Genomic DNA, 13,854 nt, shown 5'->3' on the forward strand with positions numbered 1-13,854 from the left:
AATTTTACCAAGGGTCCCAAGAGTATTAATAAGGAGGAGGTACTTTCCATTTCCTCGGAGCAGTGTGTACGTGGGGGTGGGAGGCTTGAGGGGAGGTTGGGAGGGTGAAGAATTACACCAGGAGATTGTAGTCAGCATAGTCCCATAGTCCCTGGGCAGAGCAGGGAGGGGTTAGTGTTGAGAGCTGGCTCTTGTGCATTTGCTCGGCACCAGCATTCTTGGAAAGGTACCCAGAAGTCTTTATCTGCTGTTCAGAATATTGGATCTGGTTCTCTTAACCTGTCACCGACTTGTTAAAGATCCTTCTTAGAGAATTCAGTGCTCATTTCTCATTCGTGAGAGATTCACTTGCAGCAAGAATCAGATGACGTCCTTGTCTGTTAACATTCCATCAGGGACCTTGGGGATTCTTCTACTGCACCCCTCCTTAGTGAGTAACAGCATGACTGCTTTTCCCAGTCATGACTTAAACTGAAGCAATGTTATTTTTTAAAGATTACTTCCAAGGCGTAAACACATTTTCTTGCATTCTTGTGTTACTCATTTAAGGGAGAAGATAGGTAATATAAGCTTGGATTCTTATAAAAGTTAACTTTTCTGAGTACGGATTTTTAAAAAATGTATGGAAAAAATGAGGAATGGAATCACTAAATAAAGGGAATTTGTAAGTCACTAAAATGATTAATACAAAGCAAAAACCCTTTGAGTCAGAATTATATAGTTAATTTTAAAAAGTTTTTTTTACTTTATTTTGAGAAAGAGAGAGCATGAGCAGAGGAGAGGCAGATAGAGAGGGAGAGGAGAATCCCAAGCAGGCTCTACACTGTCAGCACAGAGCCCAACGGAGGGCTCGAACTCACAAACCATGAGATCTTGACCTGAGCCAAAATCAAGAGTCGGACGCTTAACTGACTGAGCCACTCAGGTGCTCTTAATTTTTAATTCAAAAGACATTTGTGAAAATTGTATAGTATATTTTTGCTATAGAGAAGAGCTAAATTTATGATTGTTAAAGAAGCAGTGTCTTTAAAGATAAGATTAGTGATTTTAGATATATGAGGAAAAGTTTAAAATGTAATATGCAAAATAAAAATAGACTACCACTTATTAATTGAAGGCTGACTTGTATGCCGGCCACTGCACTGGGCACTTTATCTAATTTAATCCATAACACAACCTGTTGAAGTAAGTGGTAGTAACACTGTTTACAAATGAGGAAGAGAGATCTAGAGAGCTTAGTTGACACAACAATTAGCAATCAGGAATCCAGCTGGGGCCTTTTAGACTCTGAAGCCTGAACTCCTGAAATCTATGCTATTACAGCTGATGTAAATTAAAAAAAAAAAAAAAAAACACAATTCTTTTTTTTTTTTTTTTAATTTTTTTTTTAACATTTATTTCTGAGACAGAGAGAGACAGAGAATGAACAGGGAAGGGGCAGAGAGAGAGAGGGAGACACAGAATCTGAAACAGGCTCCAGGCTCTGAGCTGTCAGCACAGAGCCCGACGCGGGGCTTGAACTCACGGACCGTGAGATCATGACCTGAGCTGAAGTCGGACGCTTAACCAACCAAGCCACCCAGGCGCCCCAAAACAATTCTTTTTTAACGTTTATTTAGTTTTGAGAGACAGAGAGAGACAGGGCACGAACAGGGCCCAATGCGGGGCCCAAACTCACAAACCGTGAGATCATGACCTGAGCCAAAGTCAGCTGCTCAACTGACTGAACCACCCAGGTCCCTCAAGCTGATGTAAATTTTTTAGAATAAGGGAACAGATGTGAGAATAGAGTTTGAGAGAGAATTTGATTGCACTGGAATCTTGTCTGTTAGTTGCTTTCATCCATGTTGCTGACACAGTGGTGGCATGTGAGTCTGTCCTCAGTCTGAGGGGGTCTGGTGTTGGGAATGGCAAGAATAAGAGTGTCTAGCTGTAAATTTGGAGAGTGGAATGTAGATTGACTCTAGAAACATGAAAAATACAGAAGGAACCAAAAATCTTTCATAGCTACCCAGAAAACTTGAGACCCTCTTTTGATTTTAAAAGGAAAAAATAGGTTTTCTTTCTAAAATCTTTCTTTTCCCCCCTAGATTGAAACAATTGGAAAAAAGGTGTCTTCAAAGAGAATTCCATATGCGCCTTCGGGGGAAATTCCAAAGTTTAGCCTTCAGGATCCACCGAACAAGAAACCCAGAGTATAGTCATTGCCATTTTTATTTGTAAATTTTTTGGTACTTTAGGATAGCAGATATCTATCTGATATTAAATGGTAAATGAACCAAGTGTTTTTAAGGAAACAAAACTATTTTTTTAATCAAATTTATACTAGCTATATGGGAATTAGCATATCTGGTATTATGAATCTAGAATATTTTTTACATATTTTTGTAATTTTGTTACCTCAGTGATTGGATGAGTGGTAAATAATCATGTTGGTTTTAATGGTGTCGATCTTTGTAAAATACAGATTAAACCTAAAACACTTTTTACTTTATAAAATGTCCATAGGCAGCACTTTAATATCACATGTACACTCTTCAGTTTTTCTGATCATTGGTTTATTTACTTGTTATTAAATATATATATTTTAAACCGTGAAATTGCTGTCCTAAACACTGGGCTAAACCTGTTAACCTTTCAGAAAGTGTCCTGGAGACTTAGAGGTTTCTAGCTTAATTGGGTAAGGTGTTTCCCAAGCCATTTCTTGTCTCTCTGAACAGACAGGGAAAATTCAGTGGATAGAATGGGGCCTTATGCTTTTTTCTTTTCTTTTCTCCCTTCCTTTCTTCCTTTCTCCTTTCCTCTCCTTTCTTTTCCTTTCTTTCTTTCTTTCTTTCTTTCTTTCTTTCTTCCCTTTTCTTTCTTTTTTGGATGTGCTTAGAACATTTTTCCTATGCTTCCATGTTACAAGTGACCCTGTAAGTTTGGTTTGGGTAATGTTCCTTTGCTCCTTTTGTTTGAACGAGCTGCGTTGTTGGTTTTTTAGCCCAAGAATGTCATCACTGCTCATTTCCAATCAATCCAAATAAGACTAAAAGGCAATTTTTTTTTTTAACATGAAGAAAATATCAGTATTGGTCTAGTTTATTCTTCTTCATGTCTCTTTTTTTCTCACTGATCATTATTTTTTTAGTTCAAGAGCCAAAAATATTTGTTACCTTCATTTTGCATTTTTAGTTCTATAACTCATTGAAGTTCCCCTTTTTCTTTAAATAAGAAAATCAATATAATCTCATGTATGAACTTAAAAAAGTAGATTTTACAAATTACGTATAGCATTATTCTAACGTAAGAATTTTTGTATGTTTCCATGTGCTTTTTTATTACGTGTCTTATTGACTTTGATTTTGTCTTATGCTTTATCATTATTGAAATATGCCAGATGTCCATCTGATGCTCTGCTCTGCTGAGAGTATACAAATCAAGTTAAACAGATACAAGCCTCATCCTTTAGGAATTTTGAGGTTCAGTTAGAATACAGAAACAAATACAAAGATGAGAGACATCTGTACAGATAGCAAACACATAAATAAAATATTCTGTATCAACAATTGCGTGAGTGTATTTTCTGTCATAGTACAAGTAACAAATGAGTCACGACAGTCTGACATTATAAAAATATTACTCCTGGGGCGCCTGGGTGGCTCAGTCAGTTGGCTGTCTGACTTCCGCTCAGGTTATGATCTCGTGGTTCGTGAGTTTGAGCCCCACGTCAGGCTCTGTGCTGACAGCTTGGAGCCTGGAGCCTGTTTCGGATTCTGTGTCTCTCTCTCTGCCCCTCCCCTGCTCATGCTCTGCCTCTGTCTCTCTCTCTCTCCAAAATAAATAAATATTTAAAAAGTTAAAAAAAAAAAAAGAAAAATATTGCTCCTTACTTTTTTGAGAAAAAGACATTACATCATTCTTTCAAATGATGTAAGAACGGAAGGGAATTTAGCAAATAGATCTGGTGCCTGCAAATCAAAGCTCATGGGCCAAATCTGGCCAGCCACCTATAAATAAGCTAAGAATGGTTTTTATAATTTTATATGATTATATATATATTTTTTTTATTTAAGATTTTAGTTTTAAGTAATCTCTACACCTAATGCGGGGCTCAAACTCACAACCCTGAGCTCAAGACTTGCTTGCTCTTCTGACTGAGCCAGCGAGGTGCCCCTCCATGATTATATTTAAAAAGATTTTTTTAATGTTTTGAGAGAGAGAGAGAGAGAGAGAGAGAGAGAGAGAGAGAACACAAGCAGGGAAGGGGCAGAAAGAGAGAGAGGCAGAAGATCTGAAGTGGGGTCCGTGCTGACAGCAGACAGCCTGATGTGAGGCTCAAACTCACAAACTAAGAGATCGTGACCTGAGCCAAAGTCAGACACTTAACCAACTGAATCACCTGGGCGCCCCAATATGATTATATTTGAAATGGTTATGTAAGTCCCCAATTTTGCCCCTTGGCCTGAATAGCCTAAAATATTTGCTATCCAGCTCTTTAAGAAAATGTTTGCAGATAAGAGTGAAAAAACCAAAACTCCAGAAAGAGACAAACACCAGAGTGATTGAACATAAAATGATTCCTTACTCTTAAGATCCTGAAGTGAAAATGAGCTTATTCATCAGACTTCAGTTCAGGTTATGATCCCACAGTTGATGGGTTTGAGCCCCACGTCGGGCTCTGTGCTGACAGCTCAGAACCTGGAGCCTACTTCAGAATCTGTGTCTCCCTCTGTCTCTGCCCTGCCCCTGCTCGCACTCTCTCTCTTAAAAAGAAATAACACTTAAAAAAAGAGTCTGTCTCTTAACCAACTGAGCCACCCAGGCACCCCACATTTGTCTTTTTATGACTGGACTATTTCACTTAGGATAATATCCTCGGATGTTTAACCGACTAAGCCACCCAGGTGCCCCTACAAAACCATTATTAAAAAGACAAAAAGCAGAGCTCTCCGTCAGCATGGTACACTGAGCACACACATCCTCTCCCTTCTTAGGACCCTATTATAGCAAGAGGGGGAAAAGGCATAATCCAGTACAACAAAGGGAATAGGAAGGGGCCATCCGTGGTCAAGAGATTTAAAGAAATTTCTGGAAAGCACTGAGTAGATGGATGTGTACTGACAGAGAAGGGCTGCTTCCTGGAGTACTGGCAGAGGAGTGGGTCTATGCAGCAGAACAGCAGAAGCTCTGCCCAAAAGGATATGGGAAAAAGAGGAACACACACCTGGGGCTTAACTGAAGGTCTTTAACTTCAACAGTCAACCTTCTCGTCCAGTCTTCCCTCTATAAGCAGAATGACAGGCAGCCTGGCATTTACCCCCATGTGACGACATCTCTCAGTCCCAGGGTCAAAAACAAGCCCCCTAAAACAACCAGGAGGGGTTAGGGACAGGGTTCTTCTGTAAAGAAAATGATTAAAGTGTTGGGGAGAACTAGAGCAATGAGTATCGTCCTGCACCAGAACTAAGCCTTCCTTCTATGTTTTAAGTCCAATACCACCTTTGCCGTAAAGTAAAGCCATCAAGTCAAAAGACTATCTCAGGGCATCTGGGTGGCTCAGTCGTTAAGCATCTGACTTCGGCCCAGGTTTGTGAGCTCCAGCCCTGCTTCGAGCTCCGTGGGATTTTCTTTCTCTCTCTTTCTCCCTCTCTCTCTCTGCCCCTTGTGGGATTCTCTCTCTCTGCCTCTTGCTGACTTGCACCCTCTCTCAAAAAATAAAATAATAAAATAAAATAAAATAAAATAAGCCTAAAAAAAAAAAAAAAAAAGACTGGACTTCCAGGTACCTGGGTTGAATTGAACATATGTACTATTTTCATTCTCTCCTGAAATGACAGAATGAGCCCTTACTTGAGCTTACTAAAATGGCAGTAAAGGAATGAGAAAGATATAGACAAAGACAAAGAGAGTGGGAAAGGAGGCATGGATGGATAAGAGACGTGAACCAACTCTTAGAAGGTAGAAAGCAAGGGGACGCTAAGTAACTTAAAAAGAGCAAGCAGAAACTTCAATGCCCATATAAAAGACTGTTTCTTGGTGTAATCGTCTCCTTAGATCTCAAGAATTGGAAGCACCGGATATCACAAAAATTGGGGTTGCAGTGTGGGGCTGAAAACAGAGGACTTCTATGGAAGATGGTACATATAAGGAAGTTAGGTGCACCCAGTCTCTGTCTTACCTCATGAGAAGAAACTACCTTCCCCACCCCTCACTCTCAGGATAGTAGAAGTTTATTTTTAGGAAGAATAGAATCAGAAAATTTCAGACTTAGGGAGGGTGTCAGTGAGATGCCAGACTGGAAACAAGGGAACTAAATAAAAACCTGCACTCCCCTGTCCTGCTTGCTTTTTCTCACCTGGTTCTGAGAAGGTCAGCAGTCAGGTTTATAACCCTCAAGGAGGAGATTTGAGGATTATTACTATCTTTTTAAAGCTTAGATGGCTTTAGAGAAATAATCCTAACATTTGGGAGTCTGTCACTAAGAAATCCAGCTCACCCCCCAAACACTACAGTGAAGCTCCATCAGTTAGATGACTCCCCCGACTCCTGCTTCCCATCAGCTTTACTTTTTAAGTTTATTTATTTTGAGAGAGAGCGAGAGCGAGAGTGAAGGAGGGGCAGAGAGTGAATCCCAAGCAGGCCCCACACCATCAGTGCAGATCTTGATGTGGGTCTCGAACTCAGGATCCATGAGATCATGACCTGAGCCAAGACCAGGAGTCTGGGCACTTAACCGACTGAACCACCCAGGTGGCCCCACCATCAGCTTTAGACTGGCTCATCACTCAGTATGCATGTACAGCCAACGATCAGCAGACATTTGAGGACAGCCTTCAAGACAAAGGGCAAAGGAATGCCCGGGTGGCTCAGTCGGTTAAGCATCCAGCTCTTGATTTCGGCTCAGGTCATGATCTCATGGTTCGTGGATTTGAGCCTTACTTTGGGCTCTGTGCTGACAGTGTGGAGGCTGCTTGGGATTCTCTTTCCTCTCTCTCTCTGCCCCTCCCTCTCTCTTTCTCTCATAAATAATAAACATTAAAAAAAAAAAGTAGAGACTAAAACAAAGGAAATAGAGACAGTGCTCAATGTGGTGAACCACAATGTCAAAAGACTATCCACAGAGAGGAAAATAGAAGAAATCGCAGCTAGGAAACAAGAACAGGATGCTATTTTGAAAAAGGAAAAAGAAAGGAATCATCAGAGAACTCTTGGAAGTTACAACGCAGTGGCCAAAATCTTAGCAAGAGAATCATTGTCAAAGGAAATTTTCATGGAAGCCCAATGTAAAATAGATTAAAATGCTATTTTTATTAACACAAATGTATGTTAAAGTGTGTGGGCTGGATCCTCAGGGACATGAAGGGCATGTGCTCACACGGCTCTCACGGCTGCTCCTGCTATTTTGCTCAACTTCTATTCTGAACCCTTCTTTGTGATGTTATTCCCATTTTTCTGCCTAAGGCCACTGGTGCTCACGTTTCTGAATGTAATAATATTGATAAAACCTCTGAGGTTAAATGCTTTCAAGTAAGAGAAACTCCTATTCAAACTAGTTTAATGCATTTATTACCTCACCAAACAGGAAGTGGGTTTGGGGGTTGGCTGATTCAGTGGCTGCAAAAGGGGCTAGGACACTTGTACTGGTTGGTATCTTAAAAACCATGCGCATTTATCACTTTCATTTTCTGAAAAATGCCATTTGTGCTACACAAAGAAAAAGATCAGATATGCTGAAATGGTCGTGTACTAAATTTTAACATTTGGAGACCACTGATGCATTTTGTGCTGCTCAATCGAAAATTTTTATACAGACCTCCTGTCATGTCTGTGCATATAAATGCGATTAATGCATCATTGTTTAGGAAGGTCAAAGCTCTGCCCTGGCCTTTTAAGATTCAAGCCTGTCCACTCTTGTGCAGTTGTGCAAGGCAGTATATCTCTACACACGTTAACCACACTCAAATGTCCAGCAAGATCCAGGTATTAGGTCACATGTTCTAGTCATGGTAGAATGGTCGGTTATACAATAAGGAGTGAAGAAACAACAACCCCAGAAGCTACTATTTGTGATTCCACTTTGAAACAAACATTTCCTGCTACTCTTTCAAGTTTTGGGTTTAACTGGAGGGTATCCTGAGATTGCCAAGGGTAGGTGTTTTAACTTAAAAAAAATTTTTTTTTTTTTTTATTCTGAGAGAGAGAGAGAGAGAGAGAGAGAGAGAGAGAGAGAGAATGAGAACAAGAGCAGAGGCAGGGGAGTGAGACAGGGAGAGAGACAGAATTCCAAGCAGGCTCCACACTGTCAGTGCAGAGCTCAATGTGGGGCTCAAACCCATGAACCTTGAGATCATGATCTGAGCTGAAACCAAGAGTTGGAGGCTTAACTGACTGAACCACCCAGGTGCCCCTTACAATTTTTTATAATTCACTATTATTTTGCTGTTTGTCGGGTTTTTCTTGACTACTGTGCTGCTGAGGCTGCCAAAAACCTGCAAATGCCATCCATAAACCCCAATCCCACGTTTGTATCAAAATAGCTTCATTATATCATTTGCTGTTTTTATACATAGTTCCAAATCTGGAACTGTAACATACGTACTAATAAAACACTATTTTAGTTATTTTATATTGAATCCTATGATAATTTCATTTGACAAAATTATTCTTCTGCTAGAATGTTTTACTATCATTCACCTATATTGTGCAAAATTAGGAAACATCCGGATTACATCATAGAATCAGGGTCTTAAAAGTAATCCAGGTTTCCTGTGAAATAACAGATTTTAAGGATGCTGGTTGCCTGAGATGCTTAAAGTTGGGTTAATTTTACACAGCAAAATTTATTAGGATCTATAAAGAAACTAAGCCAAAGTATATATGGCTTCCATGAGTTAAATTAAAATGTAACTAATTTTCAAAGTTATGCATTCCTTTTATAAACAATTCACCTATTTAAAAACTCAGAATTAGTCTTCTACATTACATATTTCACAATATAGCCATCTAAGAACTCCTTTGCAAGAATGTAGTAGGGGCACCTGGTTGGCTCAGTTAAGCATCCAACCTCAGCTCGGGTCATGATCTCACCATTTGTGAGTTCGAGCCCTGCATCAGGCTGTGTGCTGACAGCTCAGAGCCTGGAGACTGCTTGGGATTCTGTGTCTCCCTCTCTCTCTCTCTGCCCCTCCCGCTTGTTCTTTCTCTCTCTCGAAAATAAATAAATAAAAAAAAAAAAATAAAATAAATAAAAACTTAAAAAAAAAAGAATGTAGTAGAAAAACAAGATTTAAGGTCAAAAGATGAAGTTGAGGGTGCCTGGCTGGCTCAGTCAGTGGAGCATGTGACTCTTGATCTCTGGGTCATGAGTTCGAGCCCCACATTGGGTGTAGAGATTACTTAAATAAACAAACTTTAAAAACAAAAAAAGATGAGGTTGAGTTTTGGTACCCAGGAAAGAAAATCCTTCATGTCATTACCATCATATACAACCAGAGTGGTGTGAAAAATAAAAGGAACAAATGGGATAGTGCATGTAGATGTAGCAAACTACTGCAAAATGAGGGTTAATATTCTTTTTCTAAGGTTCTATTTCCCTGTCTTCGATAACATCATGATCTTGGTTTCAAAGAAGTCCTAAACAGGGGCACCTGAGTGGCTCAGTCGGTTAAGCATCCGACTTCAGCTCAGGTCATGATCTCGCGGTCCGTGGGTTCGAGCCCCGCATCAGGCTCTGTGCTGACAGCTCAGAGCCTGGAGCCTGTTTCAGATTCTGTGTCTCCCTCTTTCTCTGACCCTCCCCTGTTCATGCTCTCTCTCTATCTCAAAAATAAATGTATGTTAAAAAAAATTAAAAAAAACAAAAACAAAGAAGTCCTAAACAAGCAATTAAATGTAAAACTATTTTGCAGGTCTGAAGCAGTCATACCAATGTAAAGAATCAACATTCAAACTCTTAAGCCTTTCTAAATTATTGCAGTGATGCTGCAGAATTCTGTAAAGGACACATGCCAACTGTAAACAGATCGTAGTCTCAACCTGTACTCACCATTTCATCACACTATGTCATTTTTCAGAAATGAAATGCAGTCACGATGTACAGGGAACAGGCTTAAAAGCTTCTCTGAAAGTTTTTTTTAACGTTTTATTTATTTTTTAGAAAGAGAGTGAGAGAGTGAGCAAGCACGAATAGTGGAGGGGCAGAGAGAGAGAGAGGGACAGGATCTGAAGCAGGCTCTGGGCTGACAGCACAGAGCCTGACGTGGGGCTCAAACTCATGAACTGCAAGATCATCACCTGAGCTGAAGTTGGATGCTCAACCGACTGAACTACCCAGGCACCCCTTTTCCAGAAGTTTTTAATGTATTTTTTAATTATACTGGTAATAGTAACCCTTAAAAGATGTTTCATGATTACATCACAGCAAGCGATTGTTTAATAGGACAAGACATGCAAAAAGACAAGTGAATTAATTAAATATGCACAGCTATTGACATGTTTCTTAAGACAAAGAGACTGAGGTATGTCCACTGAAGTCCAGGCATTCTGGTACCACTTCTATTACCAAATGGAATCAGGTATTAAAAATTCCTGTGGTCTTGAAGGTCTCGTTATGTTTTAGAGGGCTTTTTTCTTTTAGCCACTAGATTTTTCAGGAAAAATTCACCTATTTGGGAAAAATGAAAATACATTAATATTAAATTTCAAAATTACACTTCAGTATTTTCCTTTTATTCTTTAATTAATTAATTAATTAATTAATTAATGTAAGCTCTATACCCAACGTGGGGGCTTGAACTCATGACCCCAAGATCAAGAGTCACATGTTCTATCAACTGAGCCAGGCAGGTGTCCCATCACCTTTACCATTTTTTTTTTCTGTAGAGTTTTTAAGTAAACTCTACCCCCAATGCTTACAAAAATTTTTTTAGCACTACAGTCTCTATTATTCTAGTACCCTACTATTATAAAGGGTGACCCTACTGTACCTATGGGTCTGCTTTAGATCTATTCCACTTTATGTGCACGATCTATTCCTCATCACTGACAAAGTATTGCTGTTGGCACAATTCATTTCAGAGAGCAATTCTGCTACATTATTAGCCTGGATCTGATGTTTCTAAAATGGATCTCCATGCAGTTGAGCAGACTCATCTGATGGAATCCCTTTAGCTTATTTCCCTCCAGGGAAGCAAGAGCTCTTCATTTATAATAGGCTTTCTCTCCACCCCCTCAGTTGTGCCTGTGCATTAAGTTAGCTGCTTAGAGGGGGCACATTCCCTTTTCAGGTCATTAGGGTTCCATTTAGTCTATGACTGTTATAGCGCAGCTCAGTGCTTATTGTCAGAGCCCAGCACTGCAGGCCTGATTTTATGAGGAGTCTGATGAACTTCGCTTTGTCATCTTAAACAACTGCAGTGACCATATCTGTACACAATTACCAGGAATCCCAAGGTTCATAACCCAGCCATGTAATGGAGAGTTATCCACGCTCCTCCATACCTTACCTAAATGTGGCAGGAGGAGAACCAACATTATCAGACCCAAGCCCATCATCTGAGTCTGATGCTCTACACAGCAGAATTCAAACTTTAGTGATCACTTTAAAAGCATTAAAAAGTTCACAATTCACTAATGCCAGAAATTTTCCTTACAAAATAAAATAAAAACTTCTCTCAAATAATTTTACTTTAACTACTCTAGAAGCTGATGTTAGTTCTATCCTTTACATATTTCAGCCTGTCAGCAGAATTCTTCTTGAAGAATTAGTTTATTTGCTCCCAAAGTCCCCACATCTTGTCAGTCAGTGTTGAATCAAATTCTTGGGTTTTATATGTAGGATAAGCTGTTGTTCATTAAATGTCTTGAATCTCTTTATAGGAACACACTGAATATCACTAATGCTTGAACATTAGTTTTTACCAATAGAATTTATGCCTAACTTAAATATATCTATGATTTAAACCCAATATGTAACACAACCATCTAAAAGATCATTTACAGTAATAATGTAGTTTAGACCTATCCAAAAAATAACGGTTTATTCTTCAAGAAAGTGTAATTGTTAAGTCCAACTGACGGGAAAACTTTATAAACATTTTTTGGATTAAATTCGGGCTTCAGATACGTTCTCATAGACTTTTCATCTCTTAGAAACGGCATTTATTTTCGTAAGTCAGCTCAAGCTGCTGATCAAAGTAAGAGCTGCATTACAAAGATGAAGAACTGTACTGTAGCTAGTAAACACACTGAAGATTTCTACATGGAAAATAATCTCACAAATTTTTTTCCTGCGGCCTCTGGGAGGAAAAACACAAAGGTATAACGCGATGAGCAGCAATGCAGTCAAACAGACACGTTTTAGGATTTAAATTGATCTGAAATTAGGAGTTTGGAGATGCAGCTGGCATCACTGTCACATGAATATACATTTTTCAGAAAACCATGTTATGTACTTGACTGGTATCTGTCATTTCTGAATAATCTACTATTGAGATCCACACAAAGAGTAAGCCGATTACTTCTGCTTTCATTCACAGTGGCCAAGTCATAAAGGGGCAGGGGATTCTTTACTTAAGGAAAAAACCAAGCTTAAGAGAAAATTTTCCTTAATAGGACCCCTATGGAGCAAAGTTCCCAAGGATGTTCCAGAAAAAAATGATTTTTCCTACAAAAGATAACCACAGCTATTATAATTTTAACATGAAAGTTATGGTCTAAATAAAAACATCCCCTGTGGTGTAACTTACCTGCTTTATATGAAGAACGCACCAGAGGGCCACTTGCAGTATAATGAAATCCAAGTTCATTTCCTACTTTTTCCCAGTATTTGAACTTTTCAGGAGTAATGTATTCTTCAACCTACATTGAAAGCATTAATTCTAATAGATTAGAATTTCCCTAAATCATTTTGATTCTATAGAAAATCTATGCCCACGCATTCAGGATGGCTTTCACTTCATAATGTATCCAGTTGCCCAGAGGCTTTCCTCCTCACCTTCCTCACAGACTACCTGTCTACTGGTTCCTTGGCCATTCTATCAGGACTTCATTAGAGAGGAGGGGAAACATCAACTCTGTATTACATTAACTATTCCGGAGGCTAAAAAAAATGAGATTATCTATAGAGATTCTGTATCTGTATTACTCCTTCCCTAACAGGTATAAGCAAGAATTAATCACCCCTAGAAGATTCTTGAGGACCAGACTGCCTTACTTGTCTTGTATCTTCTGCTTAGCACTGCGTCTGGCACACAGTCACTACCTGATAGAACTTTCTTGAATGAATGAATGTCCAATGCAGAAAGAGGAAGACTGACTTTTCTTTCTTATTTCTCCTCTGGCTCTCATGTAACTCTAAAAACAAATCCCAAGTGTGGATGAATGCAATTTCCCAACAACTAAATTCTTTTTCTGTACATTCATTTAAGTTGTACAATTTGAGGGCAGCAAAAAAGTGCCAGTGTATCTGCTGGCTTTATGCAGACAATAACATGGAAACTGGGACTTGGAAATATACATGGAACATTACACTAAAAAGCTAGCAGCTTCTTAACTGTACCTATGGACAGCAAAGATTTAATTCAAATTACCAGCGAACATCTGGCAATTCAAGATAATGATACCTTCAGGTGGCGCTTTGTTGGCTGCATATATTGTCCTAAAGTCAAACAGTCCACATCTGCTTCACGAAGTGCTACAGAAAAAGGGCACACGTTACATTAGCAGATTTTTTAAAAAGACTTATTTTTCTAAAAATTTTATTATTTATTTAGTTTATTTTTCTAGTAACCTTTACACCCAATGCGAGCTCAGACTCACAACCCTGAACCAGCCAGGCCCTTTTAAAAATTAAAATATATATATATATAT

General features: G+C 39.0%; 2 protein-coding genes across 3 annotated transcripts in view; one reads left to right on the forward strand and one right to left on the reverse strand.

The window, feature by feature from the left end:
• The window catches only part of UGDH (UDP-glucose 6-dehydrogenase), a 31,862-nt gene extending 28,311 nt beyond the window's left edge, over window positions 1-3,551 (forward strand). Inside the window, exon 12 of the mRNA XM_040485344.1 lies at window positions 2,091-3,551. Coding sequence (XP_040341278.1) covers window positions 2,091-2,201 — 111 coding nt within the window. The 3' untranslated portion in view covers window positions 2,202-3,551. The remainder of the gene's footprint in view (window positions 1-2,090) is intronic.
• Window positions 3,552-10,394: 6,843 nt separating this feature from the next.
• Window positions 10,395-13,854, reverse strand: part of LIAS (lipoic acid synthetase) — a 16,126-nt gene continuing 12,666 nt past the window's right edge. For both annotated transcript variants that reach the window (XM_040485473.1, XM_040485460.1), the window contains 3 exons: window positions 13,608-13,678; window positions 12,732-12,843; window positions 10,395-10,648 (listed from right to left, as the gene is read on the reverse strand). In XM_040485473.1, the coding sequence (XP_040341407.1) occupies window positions 10,593-10,648; window positions 12,732-12,843; window positions 13,608-13,678 (239 nt within the window). In that variant the 3' untranslated portion in view covers window positions 10,395-10,592. The remainder of the gene's footprint in view (window positions 10,649-12,731; window positions 12,844-13,607; window positions 13,679-13,854) is intronic.

Source organism: Herpailurus yagouaroundi, unplaced genomic scaffold (genome assembly GCF_014898765.1).
Source record: "Herpailurus yagouaroundi ecotype Mexico unplaced genomic scaffold, PumYag 28, whole genome shotgun sequence".
NCBI lineage: Eukaryota > Metazoa > Chordata > Mammalia > Carnivora > Felidae > Herpailurus > Herpailurus yagouaroundi.